At 33.3% G+C, this 17,284-nt stretch overlaps 1 protein-coding gene across 1 annotated transcript in view; it reads left to right on the top strand.

Moving 5' to 3' along the window:
- Positions 1 to 16,159, top strand: part of Smp_150230 (putative cation efflux protein/ zinc transporter) — a gene marked incomplete at its 5' end in the record, with an annotated part of 30,326 nt that extends 14,167 nt beyond the window's left edge. Inside the window, 5 exons of the mRNA XM_018799323.1 lie at positions 209 to 346; positions 3,020 to 3,037; positions 6,423 to 6,512; positions 14,042 to 14,184; positions 15,386 to 16,159. Coding sequence (XP_018651123.1) covers positions 209 to 346; positions 3,020 to 3,037; positions 6,423 to 6,512; positions 14,042 to 14,184; positions 15,386 to 15,547 — 551 coding nt within the window. The 3' untranslated portion in view covers positions 15,548 to 16,159. The remainder of the gene's footprint in view (positions 1 to 208; positions 347 to 3,019; positions 3,038 to 6,422; positions 6,513 to 14,041; positions 14,185 to 15,385) is intronic.
- Between the last annotated feature and the right edge of the window lie 1,125 nt (positions 16,160 to 17,284).

Genomic DNA, 17,284 nt, shown 5'->3' on the forward strand with positions numbered 1-17,284 from the left:
AAATTGTGCATACCTTTCGATTGGTATTATCCTCCAGTTTACAAAAAATTCAATTATTTCAATACCATGCCTTTGTTATTTGGAATTTAGAGTTGTATTTCTCTGGGAAAATAATTGATAAAATTAGTTTGTTTCTTTGCTCTATAACTTAACTAACTAATTGAATGATAAATATACTAGCCCTTTTCACATTTATTATCATTTATAGTGACTAAACTAATCCTATGGATTGTTTGTTTTAAATATGGTGGTGGAATGGCTATCGATGCTCTTAAAACCGATCAACGTAATGATATACTTACAAATGCTGCATCAATTTTATTTAGTGGTCTTGCTGGACGTTTACGTAAGAATTTCTACTGTTTGACTATTTTCTAATAACATTTCAATGTCATTATTATCCCCATAAATAAAATTGATATTCACACTCCAGAAGATTGGATAAACACGTGTTAAGTTGGATGCCATCTCAGTGGTCTAGGCAACCTAAGGTCCTGGGTTCAATTCCCGGATAAGGGGTCGCGGGTGCGCACTGTTGAGGGATCCCATGTTAGGACGAAACGGCTGTCCAGACCTTCGACGCTTTTTATGAAGGTTAGATGAATTTGTAGGAATATGGTTTTATCTGCGGTGTTGTTGATTGTTATGCTTAAATTTACCACATCTAGTAACTGTTGTAAGAGAGCAACTATTCACTGGTTCAGAATTGTTTAAACAAGTCACTATACCATAGAAACAAGCTAGTTTTTGAAGTCAGAAATCTAAGCCAATATTCATACTTTAACACGATGCCACAGTTCTTCCGGCAAACAGTTTATTGTTTCCAGCTACTGCCTCACAGCATTACAAACATTGTATAAATACCCTCTGAAAACAATTTGTAAACAACATTTCAAGTAATTTAATTGTAAATATCTATCCATCACATGTATCATGATTTTCTGTATCAACCTGATCATGTCTGTAAATGGTAATGGATTCTGTAGGGATTTTCAAAATATATTTTATTCGAGTAGAATAAATGTATACAAACCAATACTATATGCCAACAAGTGTTTATACAACTGGCATTTTATGTCTATTTAAGGTTTTTTAGATTTTACTTGAGGGTCATCTTGACGTCTCGACTTCAGAAACTAAGCAGATTGTTTTCCTAAACAGTAATGTTAATAATGTTAGCCCATGAATCTAATTTATGACGTAGTGAGGATACGGTGAAAAATTCGTTTCTATAGTAGGTGGTGATTAAGTAGATTCGAAGTCATATTATGCTTTTTATTTTATAAAGCCCTTGTGAGCCTTTGGTTTAAAAATGATTCTCTCCTATTTACCAGCTTAGGACATTTAGCCGAATGTCAATTTGACGGCTAAGTATAATTAATTATTTCCTATTTGGAAGACGTGTTGAAATTAACCAAGTTGTGATCAGTTTACAATATACCTCCTTAGGCCCGTGGAATAGGTGGAAAACCGTAAGAATGTAGTGTTTTACATACCAAACCAGGAACTTGTTTCATCAGCAACGACTTTTTATTAATATTGCTATACAAAATCTCTTTACTTGTATACTTTTTCAATAGTTCCTAGCTATGTCTTGTTATTTTGCCCGGACATGTCCTAAGAATTTTGTGTTCAAATGTAGGTTGTATATGGCTAATTCATGTTTTTAATCATGAGTCTTAGTTATTATTCGAGAGCAAGGCAGATATCATCCAACTTTGCAAAATGAAACAAATTAGGTAGTATCGTTATTCTAATCCATGGATTGAGTATAATACCGTGCTTCAACCCATTGATCTTGCAGACATTGTAGATAGTTATTTTGAACTTTGTTGAGCATTATCTATTTCATGTACATTTTGGAGAAACAACCTGTAATGTTGGCATTATATAAAACTTTTCACTCAAATGTTTATGAGAAGTCTATCAACTTAAAGATTGCTTCTATCACCAAATAACGTCAGTTGGAAAACTAATATAAACTATGAAAAAGTAAACAGTCACTAAGACCTATTCTTGAGATTTTTATCATTTATAAACTCACTCGACATTCGCTAATCGATCATTAAATCCAAAAACAAGCGCATTAACGATCTGTTGTAGTTTTAATTCAATTCAATCAGTTAATTTCTTCTGTATTCCAAAATTATATTCCCATCTTACACTATTACCGATAATCATAAAATGATTTTGGTTGAAATCCTAAACGGATTAATGTTAGATCACCACTGCACTGCCAAGAAGTCCTATACTACAACGAAACGGCCATCCAGTGCTTCTAGGCTTTCAATAGTGGTCTAACATTGATCCATTCATGATTTCAATCAAAACTCAACAATCTTCACAACCGTATACTGATAAAATAGATTTTGGTGGTTTATTATGACAAAATATATATCGTTCCAGGTTACTAGTTATTCAATGTCACGGTACATTAAATACTCACGATAGTATTCTATATAAAGTATACTTGAATGTGTGCTCATTTCATGTACTCTTCTATAATCAAGTTTGACCTTTGATTCTTCGTTTGATTTAATGATAGAACGCAATGATTGCATTAACGATTTAAACACGTCTCCATACTTAACCTCATATAACTGAAATTGGAATGAATTGGTTTTATTTTTTGAAAGCTAGGTAGCGTTCTTAAGAAATAATGGTGCTTATTTTGCGTGCACATGGCCTAATACTGTTACAAGAACAACATGAAAGTCAGTTTTTAGTATATGAACTGAAGAAACGGGTTGTCTGAATAATAAGTTCACAATAAATGACTCATTTTATATACATTTAATTATCCAAATCACTCATCTCTGATGATTATTTGCCAGTTTATTCAAGGAAATTTTTTATAATATGTAGTAATAATTGTCTGTTCGGACAAATTTATGATAAATGTGAATTACATTTGAATTTTATGCTCATTGATGTCGTTAATTATAAGCAAATAGTAATACTGAGGTTCTTTTTACTCAGTTCTAATCACTGTAAAATGAATCAACAACATTCATTACAGCCCCTTTACTAGGACAAAGTAAGTTTTTATCACTGATGCTGGGGCTTGCTTTGCCATATAAATATATCACTATATTCATCATCATATCTTCACTACATTGTCATGTTCTAATTTTCACTTGCTTAATTTTGCATGACATCCAGTTTTACTGTTATGATGTTTATCATAGACCTGTTTATATTTTTGGTGCTACCAACAATACTATTACTAAATTATTGTTGTTGCTCTCCATATTAATAATTCATCTATTTTTATAAATTACTTTTTTATTAAATTAGTTTCTTTTGACATGCTATCGACTTTATTTCTGAAGTATTATCATCACAATATTTGTCCTCATTTACGTACTATTTCTCATGGTATATTATAATGCTAAATGTATTTATTAACAAAATGTCCATAAAGTTTATACCTTTAAATGAAATGAAATATTAAATTGATATGATCAGGAAAAGTAGTCAAATCGATTATCTTCAAGCGATTCTATCGCAGTGTTAGCACCGTATAACTTGTTCACTCGTACTTCATCATTGTGGATAACTAGAATTAAAACCACTGATAACTATCAAGAAATATTTTTATTGAATTCAAACTATTACTGCTTTCAGTTTTTCCATGTTTTCCATTGTAACCGTTTATTATTGGCCGAGTGGATAACGCGATGGCGTTTGGAGCGAGGGTACTGGGTTCGAGTCCCAGAGTGAACATCAACTCTGAGATGCAGGTGCATCCAGCTGACGAGTCCCAAATAGGACGAAACGCGCGTCCTGGATTCCACTGGTAGCCACTATCCATCTCTGCTTACCACGTTTATTAGTAGGTTTGTAAATGTTTTCGCTTCCACTGCAATCAATAATTTCTTATGAATGTCATAAAGTTATCTGTTTGTTTGGTACTTTAACTTTAGATGATTAATATATATTCTGTGTTGAAATATATTTAATATATTTCTGATAAAGATCTATAAACTATCTGTAACAATCATCATGAATTTGTTAAAGAAAGTATTTACGTTTAAAGACGATTTCTGACCTTTTCTGTCATTTATATAATATCTATGTCAAAAAAAGATAGGGATTTAAGTTACAGTAAAAATTTCTATGAATTGAGGCATTCTTGTTCTACTGATATTTGAATTATAACCAAGCTTCTATTGATATCAAAATCTGAGTTCTTTTGTCAATAATATAACGATTAATATGATCTAATGTAACTGAAACCCTTGTTTGCTTCCAGTTTTATTTTTCGGATTTGTAGCTTAGAAAATAGAATGTTATATTTATGAACATTATCATCCTCAGTGATTCAAGTGTTTAATTTTTATGTCATTAAAACAATAAGACATATTTGTTCGACTTTTAAAAGAATGCAATTGAACAATTAGTTTACGCAATTAAACTTCAAAGGCTTACTAAAAACCTTTTTTTGAAAAGGAGCTACTGGCCGATAAACAGTATATTAGGGATATAAAATTATCAAATATGAACAAATAATAGCTAATCAGATTGGGAACCATGAAATCCATACAATTTAGATCATAATTTACCATTATTCGTTTTTATAAAAGAAATTTCTCGTCTATTTACATCTTTGTAAGTTAAATGGGTTGATTAAATGAAAATAGTTAAAACAAAAGTAACATTTAAAATGGTTCGACCTACTATTTCTAATAGTTTTTATTTGTAAATAGGTTAATAAAACGAAGTCACCGTAGAAAACCTTACAAAATGTATTATACACTTTTTCTTGATTTTCTCTTTTATTCGCTTTTTTTTCTACTTTGTTTTATTTATTTCAATACTCAACAATATGGTTACTATTGACTACAATTCATTTCAACAGTGAAGATTTATGAAATAGAATATTCTGTAGAAAGACACAATCTATTCATTAATCATATCATTTACTTGATAAAGCAACCGATCATTAAATGAATTCATTGTCTCCTTGTTCTATTTGTTAAACACTTAATTATTTTATACAGTCAACATGATTTATATTCCTTATTTTAAATAAATAACAGTTTGAAAGTTGTTTTTTTCATTCGATTTTAACAATTTTCATGAATGCAAAAATATTGGAAATGACTATTGAAAATGTATAACTTAAGTGAATAAATTTAGATAGTGTAGCAAGAAGACGAAAATAACTAGACTATCTAAATTTATCAAAGCAGCTAATTGCTTTAAATTTGAATAAATTTAAATAATCGTTGAATTTTTTTTCAATCGAGCTTCACTTTTCAGCTAGAAAATGTTTCATTGTCATGCAAATAATCACAGGCCTTCAAAATGTATTTGAATACTAAAGTTGACACAAAAATATTGATTTTTACACAGAAATTAGATTTATGAAATAAACGTTGAAACATGGAAAATGTTTTGTATGATACTTTAAAACGTTCTCTTTGAGTGGATCACATATTTTTTTAAATGTCACCGCTTTTGCTTCTATTTAAACTGGAATTAATAAAAGTCTTGAATAAGACAGTAGGATACAGTTAGTTTGCTTGGCGTATTTACAAAAATCTTTAATCAGGACTAGTAGGTTAAATATTGTAGGAATTTAAAATATAATTTATTATATTAATGTTGCTATGTAACTCACATTCTATGTGATTGAATTATATAAATAAGACCAAAATACTTTTATGGAAAAAGATCATTCTTCTATCCAATCGAAATGTTTTATAATAATCTAAAAACTAGCATTACTAAAGATAGATCAGTCGGAAACTTTGATGCCAGAAATTGGCAAACAATATTTAAGGAAATATTTACTCAGTATTGTTTGTTTGGATCTTCTCATTGATGTTTTAGGAGTGCAACTGGTCAGTCTCTAATTGGCATATGTGCATACTGTGCGTATTGCCTCGATATAGCCTAAATTCACAAGCATGGTAAGCAAAGAAACGCGCGTCCTGGATTCCACTGCTAGCCACTATCCATCTTTGCTTACCACAATATTTAAGGAATTCATAATCTTCAAAAGGAAATTCTAAGTGACATTTTACATTATGAGCTTCATCAATCACTGGAAAAACGTCAGTAAATAATAGAATGAAAAGTTTGTACAATTTTTTATCTGCCCAGTTTTTTATTTAAATTTAAAAATAAATTAATTTCATTAAAATTAGCATGTGAGTAGGGTTTTATTTTTAGTGTAGACTGATCATGCATGCACTTAATGTATTATTCCATCTGATATAAATGTGTATTTTCATTATACAATGTTGTGATTGTTTCAACAACTTGTTGTTCATTATGAATTCATTTGATCAAAGTGATCGATTGTTTTCACAATGTTATCTATTTATTAAAATGCTACAAAATCAATGTTTCACTGTACAATTATATATATATATCAACTGGGTTTGATTTATTCTCTTTTTTTCTATTTCCAGAACAATACGAAAATCTTAAGTATTTAGATCCCGTTGGAGCTATACTTATTGGTTCTTATATTTTGTATTCTTGGTATCAACTTGGTGCTGGTAAGTTGACGATTCTTACAAAATATTATTTTCCAATCAGATATAAAATTTTTAATAGAGTTCGGTCGTGGCTAGCAATAAAATCCAAGAGGCCTAGCTCGTTCTATTTTGAATTCATCAGTTGGATACATATGCACGCCAATGTTGATGTTGATGTCGAGAATCAAACCCATTGTCTTACGACTGAAACGTTCGACACCTTATCCAATTAGCTATTGATTCCATCCATTCATTGACTTGTGAAACTGTGCATTCGAAGAGAAGGGTATTGGGTTCAAGTATGTGTGCTAACACGTACACTGGGATACAGCCACATCCAACTAATGAATCTCAAACAGAACGAAACGCATTTTATGAATTCTACTCCTGAACAATATCGAACATTTCCGGAAATTGCTTGTGACCTAGTGCAAATATCAAGGGGACCCTTTCAGGATTTACTTATGCCTAAAAAACCTAACTAATTGCAGTTGATATCAACCACAGGAAAATTCAAATCCTTATAGAGAAAACGCAGAAGTTCTTTAGTTGTAGAAGAATATGAATACAATTACATATCGACTTGTTAAAACTCGTTTTTCGGGACGTTCATTTATGCCTAGTTTTCGGGAGACTTTAAAAAATGCGAGTTTATAATAATTTGAAGTAGAAGTAATAAATTATTTCTATCAAATGATAAAAAATAAGTAAATAAACTACATCTGAATCGAAAATAAACACTAATTAGTTGAATTTGTATATGGACTTAATGTAATGAATAAGTGAAAGAGTATAAATGATGTATTTTGGGAATATATGCTTCATAAGCTTTAAGATCATATGGATTATGTCCAAGGGCAACTTTATCAGTCTAAACAAACTTTGTATCAGTATTACTTTTTTTTCTGCTCTTAAATATAACATTTCAAGCTTTTTTTAATCTCTCAAAATATTCTAAATTCAAGTTTGTTTATCCTTGTAAACAAACATCATAAAAGAATTAGGTAGTTATTTCTTGTTTCTTCAGATAGGTGGAACTATTAGGATGTTTGAAATTTCTAACTATATGAAATCTAGTTTTTCTTGTGAAAACAATATGATAAAATGCTTAGAATTACTTTCAATGACAATTCATTACTTACTATTTAGGCGAAATTTGAAAACGTATTCCATTATCATAAATTTAATTTAAATATATATTTTTGCTTCTATAGAGCAATCTTAAACGTTTTATTCACTGATAATGTCTGGGTTTTGTAAAATCAATCTGATAACCACTCTGTATAATAAACTGGTATTATCAGAGTAGGTTAAGGGTAAGAATAAATTGTTTTTGAACACATAAAGAGGATTTCTGTTTCCGTATAGCCAAGGCTTCAATAAATCTTAGTATACGTCTTTGAAGGCTTTTGTACAACACTACAAATACTGACTTAATGTTAGCCTTATGACTGGCCTCAACCAAATGTTTCGCAATGGAGGAAGATGTCTGTCTATCCTGTGATCTTATTTGACCATTGGAATTCATTTGTTTCTGCAGTCATCTGCCTATGTGTTCCACCACCCTTACTTGCAGATCACGACTGCACCTCCCTATGTACGTGTTTTCGCACATACATGTAAAAGTGATAAACACAACGGGATGTGACACGATCGCTTACGAGATGTTTGGGTTTTTAGTGAAACATAGCCCTTGTCTAAATTGATTAAGTAGTGTTTGTCCTGGATTCCACTGCTAGCCACTATCCATCTCTGCTTAGCCTTTGTCTTTTCAATAATTACAAGTTCGGCTACATAAAATGTCCTGTTGATAACTAACTCAAGTCTCCGTTCCAACATGAAACTATTTGAGTCGCCTCTAAATGGTAACATAACGTAAACTCTCTATTTGGGTGCCGGAAGTGGTTATCACATTGTTTTTGTGTACTTTATTTTCCTTTTTTACGGCCTACCTTTAATCTGTCTAGTTGACCTTTTGTTTTTCATATAAAAATGTTTTAACAAGTATATAAGTGATAAGATTGTTCGAAATGCATTGCTCAAATATATCGCATAATTCTGATAATCTTAGTCTTCTCATTGCATTATCGAAATTTATTAAAGAGACTAATTGTTTTGAATAGCCATTCAGCCAGTCAAAACGTAGAACTTCGTACGTACGTACATCAGTTCGAGTTGTCATACCACATTAGCACAGAGATTCAGCTATCGATTCAAATCCTATAGTGGTAGAAGTAGTAAGAGTATAAGTAGTATTCGGAAAGATTAGGGTTTGAAGATGTTATTGAAGGAGTATAATTCAGTGAAATAAATTTGAAAAGAGAACAAGGATAGGGACATGAGGAATTAAGAAGATTAGAATTTGGTAGAACACAAAGAGTGGATGCACCTGCACCATTGCAAACGATTTTGAGCCATGTCATTCAAGGTCTCTAACCATCGGTTGCTATCATCTCGCGAATCCCAACCAGGTAGTGTACACCTACCGACTAGGCTCAGTCCACTTGTCAGCGCCTTCATGGGTTTGTGCCACGTTTTGGTCTGGCCGCCCCTAGCTTTCCTCCAACCTACTTCTACGCCATAAAACATTACACGTCGGGCCAGTCGGTGGTTGGGCATACGTAACACGTATCCCAGCCATCTCAACTGATGAAGTTTCACTACTTCATCAATCGATTTGCCATCCTTAACTAGTACCCGTTTCCTAACAACTGCATTACTTACCCGGTGGTCCCAGGATATACGAGCAATGCTTCGAAAACATCTATGCTCGAATACTAGTAGCCTAAGAATATCCTCCACTCTTATCAGCCATGTTTCGCTGCCATAAAGTAGGACGGAACGAACTGCTACGCAGTAAACCAGTCCTTTGGTTGCTAGACGGATATCTCGCCTACGCCATAAATGACGCAAGTTGGCAAAAGCTAGACGAGCCTTCTGTATCCGTGCTGAGATTTCGTCACACACCAGACCATAAGGGCTGATGAGACTCCAAAGATAAGTGAAGCTGTCAACACGCCCAACTACTTCATTCCCTATCATTAGTTCAGGTATCGATGCAACCCGATCCTGAAGTAACGTTTTGCACTTCGAGAGGGAGAATCGCATACCTAATATGCCCGCATTGTTGCTTATAGTGGTCAGAAGGCTTCACATTTTGTCAGCATCTTCAACAAATAGAACTATGTCATCGGCGTATTCTAAGTCAACAAGTGAGCCTCCTGGTAGAAGTTCAACTTCTCTATATTTGGATGAGGAAAGTGTTATCTCTAAAAGTATGTCAACGACAAAGTTAAACAAGAATGGAGAGAGTGGACAGTCCTGACGAACACCACTTGAGGTAATCAATTCTGATGACAGTTCGCCATAAGCTCCAACTCGACCAGTTGTGTGCGAGTAGACAGTGTTTATAAGGTTAATGTACTTCTTTGTTACTCGTTTTAGTGACAAACACTGTCACAGAACCTCACGATCACCGCAGTCAAATGCCGCCATAATGTCGAAAAATACTACTATTGTGGGGCGTCTGAATGTGTGTCTGTGTTCTAGGACCTAACGTAAAGTGAATATCTGGTCTATACAACCAAATCCAGGTCGGAAACCAGCCTGGTTTTCTCTAGTCTGCTCTTCATAAGCTTTGGTTAGGCTTACTTCCTTACGCCTGTTACCCCTCGTGGAGGAGCATAGGCAACTCGCCAGCATTCTCCATCCAACCCTGGCCTGGGAAATCCTTTCCAGTTGTTATTCATCATTTTCATATCTGTTTCTATTTCCCGGCATAATGTGTTCTTCGGTCTTCAACTTTTCCGCTTCCCTTCAGGATTCCAAGTGATGCAGTTTGGTGATTTTCTCAATGTATGTCCGATCCACTTCCGACGTCTTTTACTAATCTCTTCAGCTCGAAGCTGGTTTGCCCTCTTCCATAAAACGCTGTTGCTGATAGTGTCTGGCCAGTGAATGTTGAGTATTTTGCGTAGACAACTGTTTATAAATACTTGTACCTTCTTGACGATGGTTGTAGTAGTTCTCCAATTTTCAGCTCCGTACAGTAGGACTGTCTTGAGATTCGTGTTGAAGATTCTGATTTTGAAATTAGTTGAGAGTTTTTTTGAGCCCCATATGTTCTTCAATTGTATGAATGCGGTCCTTGCTTTGCCAATCCTCGCCTTCACATCTGCATCAGATCCTCCTTGTTCATGAATGATGCTCCCCAGGTACGTGAATGTTTTCACCTCTTCCAGAGTTTCTCCATCAAGTGTGATTGTGTTGGTGTTCTCCGTGTTGTGTTTGAGAATCTTGTTTATCCTTTGTATATATTGAGGCCTATTGATGCAGAGACTGCTGCTACATTTGCTGTCTTCGTCTTCATTTGATCGTGTGTATGAGGTAGGAGGGCTAGGTCATCTGCGAAGTCCAAATCGCCTAATTGGTTCTGAGATGTCCATTGTATTCCGTGCTTCCCCTCAGATGTCGATGTCTTCATAATCCAGTAAATCACCAGAAGAAAGAGGAAGGGGTAGAATAGACATCCATGTACGACCTCGGTTCCTACTGGAAATGCATCTGTCAGCTGTCCTCCATGCATTACTTTGCACTGTAGTCCGTCTTATGAGTTCTGGATAATGTTGTCAATCTTCCTGAGGAACTCCATTGTGTCTAATACGTTTCCATAATGTTCTCTCATCCACACTGTCAAACGCCTTCTCATAGTCAATGAAGTTGATGTATAGTGACGAATTCCACTCAAATGATTGTTCAACGATGATCCATAGTGTCGCGAATCGGTCTGTGAACAACCGATCTCAACTGAATCTGACCTGTTGATCTCGAAGTTGGGCGTCCAATGAGTTTTCCATTTGACTCAACAACACTATTGAAAACTTTTCCTGGTACTGACAACAGTGTGATGCCCCCGTAGTTCTCACATTTGCTCATTTCTACTTTGTTTGGTGTCTTGATGAGGTATCCTTCTTTCCAGTCTGTCTATGGCACTTGTTATTCCTTCCAAATCTTTTTGAATAGAACGTGAGGCATGCTTGTAGTTACTCATATATCTGACTTCAGAGCTTCAGGTCCTGCTGCTTTCCCGTCCTTGATTTGTCTGATGGGCATCTTGATTTCCTCGGTCGTTGGTGGAGCGACATCTATAGGAAGATTTGTGTGTTCTGCCTCGATGTCCGGTGGATTCAATGGGACTGGTCTATTCAGCAGTTACTCGAATTATTCTGCCCATCTTTTCCTCTGTTCTTGAATCTCCGTAACTGTCTTGCCCTCTTTGTCTTTGACGGGTCTTTCTTGCTTGCCATGTTTTCCTGCTACTCTCTTCTGGATTGAGAGTGAATGAAATGTCCATCTTTTTCCGAAATAGTTTCGCTGACAGTTGGGTTCCTAATGCCGGTTTCCTTAACAAGCCTGAACAGTTGTCTGCTGTCGCCTATTGCCGCTGCCTTTTCCATTTTTCTAGCTTTCGCTACCCACCACTGTTCGCGATCATTGTGTAGGCTTCTTATTAGCCTGCGCCTAAGTTGACTCCGCTCTTCGTTATGTCCAGAGCCAGATGGGATTAGTTTTCGAGCATCTATCAGTGCGGTAGATGCTGCTGAGATCCGATGTTTCTCCCTAACCTTATGGTTTACCATACTAGCAGATATCACTGCTGTTTCTACAGCTTTTTGGATGTCATTCTGCACTGCCTTGGGGTGTGCACAACTTACATGGCTTCCCAACTGTTTTTGTAGTTGTTCCTGAAAGATATTCTTAGCTTGTCTATCATTAAGTAGAACTCTAAGAAGCTTCCTTGCAGCTACTCTCCTACGTCCAGTAAGACGCAGACTGATACTTGCTCGCACTAGAGCATGATCTGAATCTAAGCATATGCTCCAGAATGAGCAACAGTCTTCTATCGAACCCCTCCATTGGTGGCTGACAGCGATGTGATCTATTCGGGCCCAACGTTGGGACGAATTCGGAGGTCTCCATGTCCAAAGATGTTTTTCCTGGTGCTTAATGTTAGTATTTGCAATAAACAGGCGGTTATCTGAGCATAGCTGCGGCAGACGGTCGCCATTATCTGTTCTTTTAGCCACGACACCATAAGATCCTCCCAGGTATCTTTCCATTTTGCTTAGTTTACCTACTTGAGCATTAAAGTCACCAGCCGTTATTACTACATCACAGCGCCTAGCTTTTTGGAGAAAGTCGGAAAGCTTTCTGCAAAGCTCATCTTTTACATCATTTCCCTCCCTTTCAATCAATCCGTTGATTATCATCTGTTCAATATTTTGAACGTGTATGAATATTAATAGTATGTACAATTATTTTCTCACAAGTGAACTAAATGTTACACACACAATTACATCTGTCGAAACATTTTGTTTATTTATTTAGACAGATGCGTATGTTGAAGATGAAATGAATCCACTTTATCCCACAATGTTTATTATTCTTGCTTTATAAGAGTTTATCATACGTACTAATTACAAAATAAAATTATTTATGAATATGAACTTCTTACACGTTTTCCTTAAATCACACTAATGATAAACTTATGTTATTGTCATTGCTAATTCAACCAGTCTACCATTATCATGTATTAACAGATCTTCACCATTATTGGTTTGCATCACAATTGGTTAAAAAAAACCATGGATACCTGTTATATTCTAGCTCAGATACCTTAATAGTATTTGTTATTAGTTATATTATTTATTTCCAGAATAACAATATAAAACTATAATTATGGCTTTATCATTTGATATGATTTTTTTCATCTGAACTAGAAATGGTACATATTATTTTTTAAAATACACTGACGCATTTTACAAGATTTAAAGTCCTTTAAATTGACTTGGTAGAAGACTAAATATTTGACTTCTTAAAGTGTATAAAAATACAGTTGATCCTAGCTATTTCGATGGATAATAATTTTTAAAAATTCCCATCATATTATAGAGGTGATATAAGAACAAAGAATATTCTTTTCAGTTATTAACGCGTTTGTAGATGTCTATGCTAAGGTGGGACTTGATGGTCCTCAATGGTGACACCGAGAATCAAAGATGAATTACCTAGAATGACCGCCTCGTTTTGTATTTATCATTTCGACTGCCTTTATGAAGCAAGTTATATTGGCCGAAGTTCTAGGAATTCACATTTTAATGCTCTCGAACACCTCCCAGTGTGGCTTAGCAAAGGTATAGTGTAGAAACAGAACAACTCGATGTTGGCCCATTTGGTTCAGACTGGTCATAGTACCAGTATAACCCCATCTCTCTCAATTGTTTGTCGGGTCAGTAATTTTTTCCTAAAGTCAGTCTAAATGTGTGATAAACTGAAAATTTAAAGGTGTCTGAAGAACTTTTTTATTTCTGGACTAATAAATTGTACTGTTTTATCTTTATCTAAAACTTTCGTTTACTAAAGCTGCAAGGAGTCAAAGCATTATTCACAAAACTTTTTATGTAATATACCTACTGAATTCTACATTATTAAATGAGTGTAATTCTTTAATTGTAAAATGGCTTCTGACTCATAATAATCTTTTTTTTTAGAACAGATACGTAATCTAGCTGGTCATACAGCTAGTCCAAGCTTTATTCAAAAGATTGCATTCGTTTGTCTTAATTATCATCCGTTGATTGAACAATTGGATACCATTAGAGCATTTCATTTTGGTGAAAACTTCTTGGTTGAAGTAAGTATCTTGTTCTTTTAGTTTCTTTTCATCGATATTTATCGTCTAGTACTTCTCTCGATAGTAGAAATAATTTAATTCAATTTATTTGGTAACATTATTCAAAAATATATTAGTTTGTTTGATCAATATTTAACTGAGAGATCACACTTTTTGATTTCGCTCCATAAATGGCGACTTTAGCAGTTGAAGATTGTTAGTAATTATGCTTCAAACAATAGGTAGAATTCTTAGCCTCTCTCATCAACCTTTATGTCGTTGCTGAATTACAGCCTAAGATAATAAATAGCTCTCAACCATATGTCTTTTAATAGCATTATTGTATTGATAATGTTTTTGTTTTGTTACCGTTTTATTCTCAAACAACCAATAATCATCAGTGTTAGTATAAATATGATTATTATAAATGAAAGTTTTTTGCTCCATTAGATCCTTCTAGTGGCGTTTCAGTCCTTTAACGTGATTATTTTGTTTCAAAGCCTTTATTGTTGTTCTAGACTAAAATAATGATGAGTAGTTAAGGTAAAAGTGAGTCGTACAATTGTTTCATATGGTACGAATCACTCCATCCTGTTGAGTATATTCATGACTTAGTTTTCTTCTCATTATTTGTTATCTTCAAATGTCTTTGCATTCCTGTTGATATCACATTCGGTCTTTAAGTACTGAGTAGCTATAGGTAGTTTATGTACTCTTTATAAATATTTTTCTTATCACAGGATTAGTAACTGTATATCTATTGAATAAAGAATAAATGTTACACGTAAATAGAAACTAGCCTAGGCAAATATGTTGGACTACATGAAGGTATTGAAAATTCTACACCTTTTAAACATTGCAAGATAATGACAAAGAATGACTTTAAGTCCTTCGTAATTACTTTGTGTTAAATAATCGATTATATGTAAGGAATTCAGAAACGAAGGATAAAAAGTATTTATTTACAACTGAACATGGATTTATTTCTGTTTTTTTCCTCACATTTCAGCTGAAATATCTTTCAGTTCAATTTTTACGAATTTGTCTGTTATCTTTCTCAGTGTTTTCAAAACTTACTTCTTAACTTAATTATTGTAAGTCAGACTTCCTGAATTCATTTCCTGTCATATATATATATATATATATATAATTTTCCTTTAGAATTAGTTATTGACTTATCACTTATCAGTTACCCCATTACTTTTCATTTCTTATTCACTAGGTTGATATTGTATTACCTAAAGAAATGTGTCTTAAAGAAGCTCATGATATTGGTGAAGGATTACAAAAGAAATTAGAAAAATTAGAAACAGTTGAACGAGCTTTTGTACATTTAGATTATGAATTTTCACATCGTCCAGAAACTGAACATAAAATAGTTTAAAAAGAAGAAGAAAAAGAAATTTCATTGTATCCTATTTTTTTTAAAAACAGTTTAAAGTGTACACATACATATGACATGTATCTAGAATAATTTGCTAGATTTCTTTCTTTAAGAATTTCATTTCAGAGACTTTCATATGCTATTCCATTTTTTTTTCTTTTTAGTCATTTCATCCATTTTATATTTGACCGACACATATTTATTTTCTGTGCAGATTTACCAACATACAATCAATATTAAACATTTTGTATTATTACATAATAAACCATAATAGTCAAATAAAACCATTAGTAATTATGTTAATTAATTTATAAAATATAATGAAAATTGATGTGTGTTTTTTTGGAACAGCAAAGATAATCTATGCCAATATTAAAGCATTGGCTCCAAATTAATTAATATTGCTATTATTATTATTACTATTATTATTATTGTTATTATTACTATTGATATTGAAACCATTGAACTTATAATATTGCTTATCCACAGTTTTACGATATACATGATGGATGAGCTTGTTTATTAGAGTATATATATATATATATATTAAAATTCTCGCTAGATTATGGTATTTTTTGTTATAAAGAAGAAATAAAATTATTATTAGAAGACAATCCAAATGTTAATATACGTTTGTGCTTGTGTGTGTGTGTTTTGTGATTTTGTTATTTTTGTTTACTTTTACTGTTTATCTAAATAGTCCATCTAATCATTAACGTCAAAATCATTTTTTTTCAAAAAAAAAATAGATATTACCGAATTTTTCATTAATTTATATTTTCCCATCTATATAACTTGGTACAATTATATTTTTGATTATCATTTAGAAAATTTACATATTCATTATGATTGTTGACTAACTATTTTCCCAACTGAGCAATAAGGAAGATTTGTTTGTGTTATTTTCTTGAACATATTAAGAATAACTTTCCTAGCGTCTGAGTTCTTTTATGATATTTATTTTCATGTTGAAGTGCTTGTTCTTCTAAATTTATAATTAAAACATCAGATGGTCAAAGAAATGATTATCAATGACGTTTTATGTTCTTTTTTTACAATTTATGTACTTTTACAAATAAAACACAAGACGACAATATGGCACAATTGATAAATCTTAACCAACAAACAACGAGAACATTTTTTGCTATAATACTGAACAATCCATTCATACTTAAATGATTGTTATTCTTCAATGGTAAAATCTATAATTATACCGAATCAAAGGAAAGCTTATCAGAAGGTCTACAAAAAATTACCTAGAGACAATGGTATCATGGATACTTCTTAAGAACAAACAAATTGGTTCACTTGAGAGTTAAGTGGCTAGAAATCTGAATCTAAGTAGATCGTTTGCTGATTACTATCAAAATGTACAACCTGGCTACCCTCCTATATGATTGACTTAACTCGCGTTAGTGAATAACGGAATTAAAATAAGTCAAACACGATAATGCATTTTGAATACGTATACTTCATGCAAGCGCTGATCTGAACGGACAGTCAGGAAATGAAATGATTCGCAGTGCAGTTATCTCATTTGCTTTCTCCACTGCGTGTCATTTCGATTGGATTCGCTCTCTCCTCTCCTCACTCTCTTTGCTTCGCTTCACTGATTGTCTGTCCAGATCAATGAATGTACGAAATATACTCATTCAAACTTCATTCTCGTACTTACTTACGCATGTTACTCCCAATGGAGCATAGGCCTCCGACCAGCATTCACCAGCCCAGTCTGCT

The sequence above is a fragment of the Schistosoma mansoni genome, chromosome 3 (genome assembly GCF_000237925.1).
Source record: "Schistosoma mansoni strain Puerto Rico chromosome 3, complete genome".
NCBI lineage: Eukaryota > Metazoa > Platyhelminthes > Trematoda > Strigeidida > Schistosomatidae > Schistosoma > Schistosoma mansoni.